This window comes from Palaemon carinicauda, chromosome 38 (genome assembly GCF_036898095.1).
Source record: "Palaemon carinicauda isolate YSFRI2023 chromosome 38, ASM3689809v2, whole genome shotgun sequence".
NCBI classification, from domain to species: Eukaryota; Metazoa; Arthropoda; class Malacostraca; order Decapoda; family Palaemonidae; genus Palaemon; species Palaemon carinicauda.
Genome location: NC_090762.1, coordinates 31,429,740 through 31,442,239, shown reverse-complemented (window position 1 = coordinate 31,442,239; position 12,500 = coordinate 31,429,740). Strand labels below are relative to the sequence as shown.

The following is a 12,500-nucleotide window of genomic DNA, read 5'->3' as shown; positions in this document are numbered from 1 at the left end:
CATAAGAAAAGAAAGAAAGTCGAGTTGACACTATGGACATGAGAAGTACAAATTGAACGATGAAATAAACCTAAAGCGAAATAATCTAGACTTCGGCCAACAAATCTTTCTTCTTGGCATACAATTCCTTCATCTGGCTGTAGACCTTCTCGATCGTGTCCAGGTCGGGGTTGTCCTGCTTTGGGACTTCGCCCATCTTGGCAGCGAGGTCGTTGGTGGTCTTGTCGAGTTCCTCCCAGGTGGCGACAAGGGCTTGGACCTGAAGAGGAAATGTTTGGATGTGACAAAGGGCTCGGTTCGGGAGAAAGTTTGAGAATGTGAGCTCCGGACTACTGGACTCAGTACAGGTTTATCCATAGATTTAATGTTGTTTTAAGAATGTTCATGGCTCACTTATTTCGCAAAACTTAAATGATTATATTTTCATACTTTTAAAACGATGCACACACACACACACACACACACACACATATATATATATATATATATATATATATATATATATATATATATATATATATATATTGTATATATGTGTGTGTGTGTGAATGTGTGTGGTATCTTTTTTTTTAATTTTCATAAGTAAATATTAATAGTTTCATAGATTGTTAATTAAGTGCTGTTAACATTAAATTGGGGTGTCCTATGGAAACATGATTTATCTGATTAATATAGACAAATATTAATATATCATTAACAAGATCAAAATTAACATTTCAATCCATTCCTTCTTATTTCAATTTACCTTTGCTACTCTCTCGTCAGCGATCTTCTTGACCTCCGTCCAGCGGGTGGTAAGGGGCTCAACCTCGTTCTCGGAAGCGCTGGCCTTCTCCATGGAAGAACGGGCCTTACCGGCCTCTTCGAGCTTGCCCTTCTGTTCTACGCAGAGAGCTTCGAAGCCCTGAAAGGAAATGTCCGTTAGTTAACAGTAAACATTCAGTCTGTACCCCCTTCACTCTACGGTTTGAATAGGCTTCTAAATCATGAAAGTATGTTGCAATAAATATAAGGTCCATGCTTTCCTCATCGGGCTATTTTGCCCCGTTGGAGCCCTTGGGCTTATAGCATCTTATTTTGCATCTAGGGCTTTAGCTTAGTTTGTAATAATAATAATAATAATAATAATAATAATAATAACTGTATATGCACACTAAATTATGTCAACGAATTCACTCTTCGGTGTGAATTTCTATATGGATGTCTCTACTGCGAACAAAATCAGTATTTGAACATAGATCATACCAAATATATTACCCGTGTGGTCTGCCCTACATTTTCCCCCTCATTTAAAAGCCTTCACCGTTTCTTACCCATCTCACCACACCATCCCACCACCACCACTACCCGCTCCTAACCCTAGTCAGAACGGTGACCCAATCAATTACTGTATTGCAAAAAGCAGAACTAACAAGAGGATATATTTCACAGCGCATCACAGAAAAAAGAAGCAAGTGATGCAATATCATAAGGGAGCAAAACTAGGCCTACATAATTCAATTACCTTTGAGGCGTCCAAGAGGGCCAAAGCCTCAGCGAGGCTCTCGGGCTTGGTAACAGGCTTCTTGCATGCCTCCTCGGCTTCAGTCACCCAGGGCTTGAAGTCTTTGACGAGGTAGAGGTAATCGGCGTACAGCCTCTGGTCAGTGGAGATGGAGCCAGCCTCCTTATCGATATCAGCGCAGAGTTCGATGATGTAAGTCTTGGTCTCATTCCAGTCAGCCATGGTCTTCTTTGCGGTCTCAGATTTCTCCAGATCATCCTCTGCACAAATGTAGGTATGTCAGGAAGGGTGTGTTTGAGAAATTAGAGATGAATCTCTCTTTATGAAAGTTTGTCTTAATTCACCTGAGAGGGTCGTAACAATGGCGAATATTGTCCGGTGAATAGCTAATTATTGTAAGCTTCATTTTAATAGCTATATGGGTGGGTTTACGTAAGCTTATATCACCGGGTTATTACAACCGAACGGTTAAAGGAAATTGCGAGATTTTTTTGCATTTTTTTTTTCACAATGGTTAACCTTTACAACTATCTTGATTTAGAAATTATTTTCGACCCATTAACATTTTTTGTTCCATTGTTCCATGTGCTGTTGTTAGCAGCATAAAACTCAAATTTTGAAAATAAACAATTCCATACCAATGCAATATTGTTTGCTTATTGTTTGTTAACTGATTCTACGCAATGCTAAGATATGAATCAATATTTAAATGGTAACCAAAGAGCATTAACAGGAAAATGATTGAGCGTTTTTATATCTCGATTCACATCAAGTAAGTGATTTTAATCTTCACAATAGCAAGAAATGAGAAAATTAGTCATTAATAAACACAAATTCTCTTTGTTATCAATTCCTTGAAGTATTGTAGTTTCTTATGAATTTAGTATTAGTAGAAATCAAATGAAGATGATAGAATTATCTCATTTTCTCTCAAAGAACTGAAAAAAATAGAATAATGGCGTGAGAAAAAACAAATAAATATAACGACAGCTTTTTCCTACAACTCAAAAAACGAAAATCGAAACACCCGGAAATAAGAATTGTTGGCAAATGTAACATAAGAAATAAAAAAAAAAAATATAAGAGCATGATACCAAATTGTTACATAACACCTCAAGACTTACTCTCTTACACCTCTGTTAGCTGAAGGGGTTGGTACACTTGCTTGGTTGGTTGGTGGGTTGGTTGGTCACCGACTTTCTGAGGGGTCGTTATTTTTTTGGTTGGGTTGGTATTAATGGGTATTTAATGGAGTGTTTTTCTTTCTGAAAGGCGGAAGGACCATTCCAGTGTTAGTATCGGTTTTTGTTTCATTGTAGATTTTACGAAAACCGGATTTGGAACAAGAGTAGGACTAGTGAAATAATTAATATGTATGCAGTTCGTGCTTACCACTTACTTTTGAGTTAAAAGAAAGGTGAGGGGTGGCAAGCAGAACATTTTAATCAGGAATCATATGAGAAAATATGCATTGTATTAGAATGGATTCTAGTAAATGTTTTAGTTTTAGATAAGGGTTGGTACGACGTGTGTAATGGTGCTCTATGTAACTGTAAGTCGGTGGTAGGGTAGAAGAGCCACAAAGGTCATTCCACATCAAGCCCGAAGTACTTTAAGACTTTTATCAGGTCAGGGCAGGTCATTTCAGGTCACTGCTGAGGGATGAGAGTAAAGAAGAAAAAAAACACACTTTATTAATGGGGTGTGATAAGAGTTGGGAATATAATGACAGTAGCTCTAACTTCGTGCAGAGTGAATTAGATTTAAGATGACACTGGTCTTGGGGGTGGGGGAAGAGAAGAGGTTATATCATATACATAATATTTAAGTATCATAAACATAGGAAATGTCTTTATATACATCTCTCGTTACATTTCACTTCAATGATATAGGACTTTAAATAACTAGCCATTAAACGTTAGAAGTCGACGTCAGGAATCTTTAGCCTAGGCCTACGGGAATTTTTTTTTTTTTTTTTTTTTTTTTTTTTTTTTTTTTTTTTTTAGGTCCCATTGGAGTATTTGATAAATTTTATTGAAACGCCTAAATTATGCTTTCAATAATGAAGAAATGAGAAGTAATGATATATAACTGTGGTTATTCATCATGGTATATCTGGTCAGCAATTAGTACAAATGCGAAAACTAAGCAATTTGGAATTTTTGTTTACCAATACTGAAGTTAGATGACATTTTAATATCTAACATTAAAGAAATACTATCTCGTCAAAAAAAAAGAATAATGAATGAAGATAAGACAAATATTATTGTTACTGTCTACCACAAAGTTTCAATTTGTCTGGTATCAATTTTTTACTCCTAACAATAAATTAAACCTCCTATAATGGCTATTTTTCTCGTTTGATAAGTAATTTTGTTTCTACAGATCATACATCCTGCTGAATACTTACCCTTGATGAGAAGCTTGAAGTCCTTGTCAAGGGGGTCAACCTGTGGCAGCTTTTCGTGAGCCTGTTCCTGGAGGGTGAGAATTTCCTTGACACGATCCTCGGGGCTCATGTTCTCGTCGGTGGTGATTGTCTTCAGGTGGGAGTTGGTAGGAGTGGCCCAATCCTGGAGCTCCTTGGCGTGGTTGCAGGCCTTGGTGAGGCTGTCGTTGTATTCGAAGAGCTTGTCGAGCTTGACCTTGCACTTTTCGATGATGGCACGCTTCTCCTCGACTTCGCCGACCTTTTGGAGTAGAGAGGGGTCACATTGTCAGTCAGGTATCATTACTTATATATTATGGGATACGAAAACTTTCCTTAGTTGCCCCTCTCAGTTAAAGGCGCTCGTCTTTTTTTTTTCTTTTTCTTTTTTGTGTTCAGTAAAACAAGATCGGTGGGATCTTGTCTCCTGCAAGTAATGGAACTGGATTTCTTTTGGTAGTTTATCACGTCCAGACTTAAGAACCTTGGATTTCTTTTGCCATTTGTTAACATTCAGGTAAGGGAACATGGGCCAGTTAGATTTTGTGGCTTTCAGGTAAAGGAACATGATGTATACAATCATAATTTATAACTTTCAGGTAAGGGAACGTGAGGTTAAAGAGCCTTTTACTTTCAAATAAGGGAACATGAGATCAATCAGAAGCTTTCCTTCCAGGTAAGGGAACATGAGTTCTATTAGAAGATTTCACTTTCCACTAAGGAATCATCAGCTCAATCAGTAGACTTAACTTTCAGATAAGGGAACATGAGCTCTGTTAGCAGATTTTAACTTCCCACCAAGTGAACATGAGTTCAGCCAGAAGACTTCCATAACAGGTAAGGTAATATCTGCTAATTCATAATTATTTTTTTCAGGTAAGGGAACATAACATGAGCTCAGACAGATTTCCCTTTCGGCCAAGAGAACATAAACATGGTCTGAATTTGTATTTAGCAAGGGACGAGAGTTCATTTCAAAATTTGCCTATTTCCTGTGAGTAAACGTCAATTATACAATAATACTTTTCATACTTTGAGATACGGAACACAAGGTCAATCAGAATAAGCCAATTTCTGGTAAAGGATCAATAGGTCAGTCATAATTTGTCATTTTAAGTACAGTCTCAGTCAGATTTTGTCGCTTTCCAGTATACTAACGAAATTTTTCACTTGCAGACAAAAGAACTCGAGATGAATTAGATTTAATCCCTTTAAGAGGATCATAAAGCGTTTCAGCAATTGTTACATTTAAGTGAGGGAACGTTAGTACAATCACATTTCTTTACTTCAAGGTAAGATAAGCACTTATTCCGATGTGATTACAGAAAAAAAAAAAAAATTGAATTTGATGTTCTTAATTTGGTAATGCGTAAGTGATTGACTTGGTTTGCAAAGACTTGCCTATCTCATTCAGGATTAACAAATAAGGAGGAAGGTGGAAGCACCCAAGTAACCATGAAACCACGCAATGAGAAGACACCCAAGGAAAGTAAGTAAGCCTTAGGCTTAATGAAGATATGCTCATATTATTGGACAAAGCCCTAAAGACGATGCTGAAAGAAATCATAAGTAAGCCTGAGGCTTCATGAAGATATGCTCATATTACTGGACAAAGTCCTAAAGACGGTGCTGACCTCCTTGTCCAAGAATTCCTTCTTGTCGTCACCGGCCAAGACGATGATGGTTTGGTAACACCTCTTGATGGTAGCGAACATTTCATCGCAGGTATTCTTCTGCTGTTCCCAGACTTCCTTCCTCTGGGCGAGCTTCTTGGCGCCCATGACGGGGTCGTAGAACTTCCTGTACCTCTTGAGCTCAGCTTCGAGCTTCTCAACGGGGTCGTTGATGGCGTTACGCATCTCATCGTACTTCTCCCAATCCTTAGCAGAGTCTGTGGAAATAAAAGGGATTCATCTAGTCATCGGTATATCTTGGGTATGTGTAATAGACGAATGACATCACATGTTGGTAAGTGGGATATACCTGGTCTAACTCTCAGTATTTCAAAATTCAATGTTTTAAAAGAGCAAGGTCTATCAAAATTTATGAATTCTATGAAAATAGCGTTCATAGAATACACACACACACACACACACACACACATATATATATATATATATATTTATATATATGTATATAAATTTATATACATATATATATATATATATATATATACAGTGTATATATATAAATTTTTATATATAAGTATATAAATTTATATGCATATCTATATATATATATATATATATATGTATGTATATATATATATGTATATAAATTTCTATACATATACATATATATATATATATATATATTATATATACATATATATATATACATATATATATATATATATATATATAGCTCCTAAGCCTATTGACGTAAAGTGCCTCGGTTAGATTTCACCAGTCGTCTCTATCTTAAACTTTTAAATCAATACTTCTCCATTCATCATCTCCTACTTCACGCTTCATAGTCCTCAACCTTGTAGGCCTGGGTTTTCCAACTCTTCTAGTTCCTTGTGGAGCCCAGTTAAACGTTTGGTGAACGAATCTCTTAGGGAATGCAAAAAGCATGCCCAAACCATCTTCATCTACCCCTCATAATAATCACATCCACATATGGCACTCGAGTAATCCTTCTCTTAAAGTTTAATTTCTAATCCTGTCATGTTATTTTACACCTAATACTCCTCTTAGGGCTTTGTTCTCAAATCTACAAAATCTGTTGGATATTGTTTCATTGTCATACCACGACTCATGTTCATACAGTAACACCGATCTCACTAAACTGATATATAGCCTGATTTTTATGTAATTTCAGGCGATTTGATTTCCAAGTATTACTTAATCTAGCCATTGCCTGATTGGCACTTTTCAATCTTTCACTGAACTTCAATTCTAAAGACCCTGTATTAGAGATCAGAGTTCCCAAATATTTAGATGGTTCCACCACATTAATCCTTTCTCCTTCCAATGATATTTCATCTTCCATTGCATATTGCGTTCTTATCATCTGTCTTTCTTCTATTTATCTTGAGCCCACCCTCATGTGATATTTCATGCATTCTGGTAAGCAAACCTTGGTCATCTAATTTCCTGTTACCAATCCAGTTCAATCCTTCTCTATCATCCCCAACTGTTCTATGCATTGCAAAACTCTTGAGGAGGATAAACAACATAGGTGACAACACATTCCCTTAGAGTACTCCACTCTTCACTGGAAATTCATTTGATAGTACTCCATAAACATTACCTTTGCACTTGCTGTGCTCATGAACAGACTTAATCGAATTAACATATTTAAGAGGAACCCCTTAATAACGCAGGACTCTCCACAAAATTGGCCGTTGCACACTAACAAAGTTTATTTCATAGTCCACATATACCATCAAAAGCTGATTTCTATATTATATACAGCGCTATACAACATGTCTCAAAATGAAAATTTGGTCAGTACAACTTCTAACTTTTCAAAATCCTGCTTATTCATCTCTCAGCTTTTCATCAGTCTTTCTCTCTAGTCTCATTAGGATGAGCATACTATATATTTTTATAACAACTGACGTAAGTGTGATGCCTCTGTAGTTATTACACTCAGTCAGATCGTTATCGTTTTTTTTTTTTTTTTTTTTTTTTTTTTTTTTTTGACCATTTTCACCAACTCTCCTAGCTCTCATTCATCAGGTTTTGCCTCTTCATGCCGCATTCTACAAAATAATCTTGTAAGAAGTCGTGGAGTCACTTCATTTTTTGCCAAAATAATCTCAGCAGTTATTCCATCGTATCCAGGGGCTTCCACCTCTCGAGATTTTTAACAAGTACTTCGACTTCAAACACAATGAATTCATTCATGGACACATCAATGTCTCCAGGTATATCAATCAAATTATTCCCTTCATATCTCCTATTCATAACCTTATATATATATATATATATATATATATATGTGTGTGTGTGTGTGTGTGTGTGTGTGTGTAAATGAAGGCAATTTATTCTTTAATATAACTTCCATCAATAATTGAGGACGGAGTCTTTCTTTGGCCCCCACCCGGGAAGACGACAACATTTAAGAAGAAGACTTACTGACAAGCATGGTCTTCCTGGCCTGGGACTGTTCGTTGGCTTCGGTCCAGGTCTTCTCCATCTTCTCAATGAGTTCAGTGAGGAAAGGAGCTTTGTTGGGGTTCTGCAAAAGCTTCTTGCCCCTCCTCAAGAGGTCCTCGTAGATGTCCTTCTGGGCGTCAATGGTGGCAATGACCTAAGGTACACGAATGACGATAAGAATCGCAAGATCAAACGAATAAGAAATAAATTATGAAAATATATTTTCAAAATAACCTCTGGAAAAAAATATACGGTTCACGGTGAAGGTAAATCTACTTTAAGGAATATTTCGCTACTAAATTCATCTTGCCAGTGTACATTATAATAGCATAAACCTGCGTTTTCTGAAGAACAATCATCTAATAAAGCTGTTTCAAGCCCTAAAACACAATTATGTAATATTTATGGAAACAATTACTTGAAATGTTTCTTTAAACGAAAACAAAATCATGTCTTTTCACATCTGTATCGACAGCACAAGTAGCTCTTCGGCTTAAGATAGTTAATACAAAAAATCCTTCTTTTCTAGATTTTTTTTCGGAAGACCAAATCAAATCTAAACAGTTTATATTAATGTAGACGTCCGAATGTTTTAGTACCTAAGTTTTATTCTGACTGAATCGATTGTTGTATGGTATTGAGGCCTATGCAACATATTCAGTCCCTGTAGGTCTATGCTGTCCCTCAATATCTTCAGCATCAGAAGACCCAGTATCACTAAACTAAATACTGTATGTCTGTATTAGGAGTAGGGTTTAAACTTGAGCATGATGATGTAGCCATTACCTTAGATGATGCTGTTTTTGACCTTAGATTACCTTAAAACTTTTCTAATTTCCTTAAATTTTGAAGCTACTATAACCGAAGTTATCTCAGAATTACCTTAAAAATTACCTCGAAACCATACAAATTACCTCAAACTAAGGTAATTACCTTAAAGGTTTAAACCCTGATTAGGAGACTGAACAAATTCGATGACATTCTCAACAATGATAGGCCTATAGGACTCCCAAACAACTCGCATGTGTGCAGTGTTGTAAGTGTCTTTCGGAACCTATAATCTACACTGTCGATAAATTCCTCACCTTTTCGGCTTTGTCGATCTGTTCCTCAACCATGTTCATGTTATGTGGGTGGATCTCCTTGACGGACAAGTGACGCATTTCTTCCAGGGTCTTGAGGCAGGGAGAAATGTCGTCACCATAGGCATAGCATCTGGCGTATATTTCGACCTGCGTCGCAAAGATAAGAAATTATGAAGATGGCTGGCCTACAGAATATGAACTTATGTTATGTATTATCAGTTTATATTATATTGAATTATAGTAAGCCTTTTTTCAGAGGTTGGACACCCTGGGGTCTCAGTGGAAATATATTATATAGCAGAAAAGAGTAAAAAGACTAGAAACTATTAGGATATATATATATATATATATATATATATTATATATAGAGAGAGAGAGAGAGAGAGAGAGAGAGAGAGAGAGATTTTTTTTTTTTCATTACCTTGGCTTGCGTTTCCTGAGTGGGTTTCAAAAGAGTGTCGTGCCTGTCAATGAGAGCCTGGAGCTTCTTCTTTTCCTGGGCCTTGAATTCCTTGTCCTTTGAGCTGACGCCAGCCTCAGCATCGGCGGCTACCCTCATGGCTACCTTCTCAAGCATCATGTCGAGCCATTCCTTCATGCCTTCCTTCTCCAAGTCACGGCACAAGGACTGAAGTCAGGAAAGAAATTGTGAATAGCATAATTGTATTGGGTGGAATATTCAAAGATCGTGAACTACTGAGTACGTCCACGTTGATGCATGCAAACTTGCAAAGATAATAGTAGTGCAGCCCAACAGAGAGAGAATCATCAATAGGATTTGTGATTTTATCAAACGAATCTATGTAAAACTTACATTATTCAAATTATATATTGTAAATTTTTTCCAATTATATTTTTCTATTTTACTTCTCTGATGTGAAGTCATTATGAGACTTAGTTTATATTATGTAAATGATAATTATTAAGGTTATTACTCAATCTGCCAGTAAACAAATAAGTACCTAAACAGTCATATAAATGATTGGACAAATCAATAGATAGATAAAGAGCTTATAATCAATTTAATAGGGAAAAAATATCTAAATAGACTAATAATTTCTGAATAGTGCAAACAGGACCAGAAAGAAATATATATTTATAAGTGGGAAACATCAAGGACCAAGGTCTGACTGGAAAGACACCGTAGGAGTGTAGATAAACTATTAAGCAAAAATTAAACAAGTTTGGTCTTTATATTTTAAAAAAACTAAAAAGGGGATCCAAACAGAAGAAAGGGTGCTGCATAACCATGCACCTACTTCACGCTTCATAGTCCTCAGCCATGTAGGCCTGGGTCTTCCAACTATTCTAGTGCCTTGCGGGAGCCCAGTTAAACATTTGGTGAACTAATCTCTCTCGGGGAGCGCAAGGAACATGTCCAAATCATCTCCATCTACCCCACATCATGATCCCTTCTACATATGGCACTCGAGTAATCTCTCTTAAAGTTTAATTTCTAAGCCTCTCCTGTTATTTAACACCTAATATTCCTCTTAGGACTTTGTTCTAAAATCTATAAAGTCTGTTGGATATTGTTTCATTGCCATACCATGACTCATGTCCATACAGTAACACCGATCTCACTAAACTAATATATAGCCCGTTTTTTATATGTAATTTCAGCCGATTTGATTTCCAAATTTTATTTAATTTCGGCATTATCTGGTTTGCTATTTTCAATCTTTCATTAAACTCCAATTCTACAGGGTCTTTATAATTGGAGTTAAATGAAAGATTGAAAATAGCAAATCAGACAATGCCTAAATTAAGTAAAATTTGGAAGTCAAATCGCCTGAAATTACATATAAAAGTCAGTTTATATATATATATCAGTTTAGGGAGATCGGTGTTCTGTATGAACATGAGTCGTGGTATGACAATAAAACAATTTCCAACAGATTTTGTAGATTTGAGAACAAAGCCCTGAGAAGATTAGGTGTTAAACAGCAGGCCATGATTAGAAATTAAACTATAAGAGAGATTATTCGAGTGCTATATGTGGATGAGATTATCGTGATGGGTAGATGGAGATGGTTTGGGTATGCTCTTTTCGCTCAAGAGAGATTAGCTAACCAAACGTATAGAACCACGAGTTGCACTAACAGCATTCCTCACCGAGAAACAAGAGGAGAATTCTTAAGACGCCGTAATACAATTCGTAATTTCATCGGAAATTTTAACTGGTTATGAAAGGAAAATTTTCCGTGGTCAAGACACCCCTTTCTATATAAAGTTCGGTTCCCTTGTAATATCATCAATATACATTGTCTAACGGTTATTTAATTCATAATTGTTAATATTGCACGTACTGTATGATAACACACAGACACATTATATATATATAGTATATATATATGTATATATATATATATATATATATTTAATTCTGTTGGGTGGCAGAGTCCATAGACCTACACCAATCGTCGTAATTGAAAGTTTCTGGCAACCGCTTTGTCAAATATAGTTCGATAGTGTTAGTTTAGACGCAAATCATGACAAAACTTGAATTTTTAATTATACATTTACTCCATTTTTTATGCATAAATCTAACAGACAAATTTGATTGGAATTTAAAATTTTAGGTCTGTTTTGATACACGAAACTCGAACCCGAAATCTGTCCCGTAAGGTAGAATCTTGAACATCATCAACATGTCAACTTGTTACTCTATGGTCCGTGCTACAGTGTCCACAATGTGCGCCCTTTTACAAATTGTGTAATTTGAATAGTGTTCGAAAAGTGTCATTTCTTTTATCTTAACACAGAGAGTTAACTGCGCCAGCGTAATACCATATTTAGCAACTATTTCAACTTCCTTTGCGAAATCGACATTGGTCTACAGGATGCAGAATGTCAAGATGTCATTGGTAAGTAAACTAGATGGGTTATTTGTAAGGCAAAGGCTTACAATAGTAGTATTCAAGGTAAAAATGTCTGGAAGCACAGTTGATCATGGTAAAGTTGTGTTGGGGGCTAGAGTTTTTATATAATTTCTTAATTTTGGTAAATTTTTATCAAGTTCCGAAGCCCAAGCCAATTTGCTCAAATCTTGTCCACGTTTCTAATCCTCCACAAGTGGCTACTATATAACAAATCGTAAGTAGAACACACAGTAGGCTTAGGAAACTGATAGCTCCAACTTGATCGATATTTGGAATTAGTTTAAAGCAAATATTCAACATCATAAGCTACCTTCTGGGGTGTCAATACAGCTGGTATCCTAATTCAGGTTAGGTGGTGACCGTGGTGGATATTTTTACATGCCATTTCTTACTAGAAATGTCCGGGTCAACTGTTGTAATTTTATACGTTTACGAAATTACAGAAATATTGATTACTAAAAATATTCTTTAAAATATTTTGCTTCGTTATTTATC

General features: G+C 36.1%; 2 protein-coding genes across 3 annotated transcripts in view; one reads left to right on the top strand and one right to left on the bottom strand.

Moving 5' to 3' along the window:
* The window catches only part of LOC137630525 (muscle-specific protein 300 kDa-like), a 22,620-nt gene that overhangs the window by 748 nt on the left and 9,372 nt on the right, over nucleotides 1-12,500 (bottom strand). Inside the window, exons 2-9 of the mRNA XM_068362044.1 lie at nucleotides 9,545-9,751; nucleotides 9,124-9,270; nucleotides 8,018-8,192; nucleotides 5,567-5,823; nucleotides 3,915-4,194; nucleotides 1,505-1,764; nucleotides 746-904; nucleotides 1-259 (exon numbers count right to left, since the gene is read on the bottom strand). The exon at nucleotides 1-259 is cut by the window's left edge and continues 748 nt beyond it. Of these exons, the coding sequence (XP_068218145.1) occupies nucleotides 86-259; nucleotides 746-904; nucleotides 1,505-1,764; nucleotides 3,915-4,194; nucleotides 5,567-5,823; nucleotides 8,018-8,192; nucleotides 9,124-9,270; nucleotides 9,545-9,751 (1,659 nt within the window). The 3' untranslated portion in view covers nucleotides 1-85. The remainder of the gene's footprint in view (nucleotides 260-745; nucleotides 905-1,504; nucleotides 1,765-3,914; nucleotides 4,195-5,566; nucleotides 5,824-8,017; nucleotides 8,193-9,123; nucleotides 9,271-9,544; nucleotides 9,752-12,500) is intronic.
* The window catches only part of LOC137630524 (SCY1-like protein 2), a 332,551-nt gene continuing 331,887 nt past the window's right edge, over nucleotides 11,837-12,500 (top strand). The window contains exon 1 of one of the 2 annotated variants that reach the window (XM_068362042.1): nucleotides 11,837-11,990. In XM_068362042.1, coding sequence (XP_068218143.1) covers nucleotides 11,974-11,990 — 17 coding nt within the window. In that variant the 5' untranslated portion in view covers nucleotides 11,837-11,973. The remainder of the gene's footprint in view (nucleotides 11,991-12,500) is intronic. The other variant, XM_068362041.1, reaches the window with a different exon arrangement.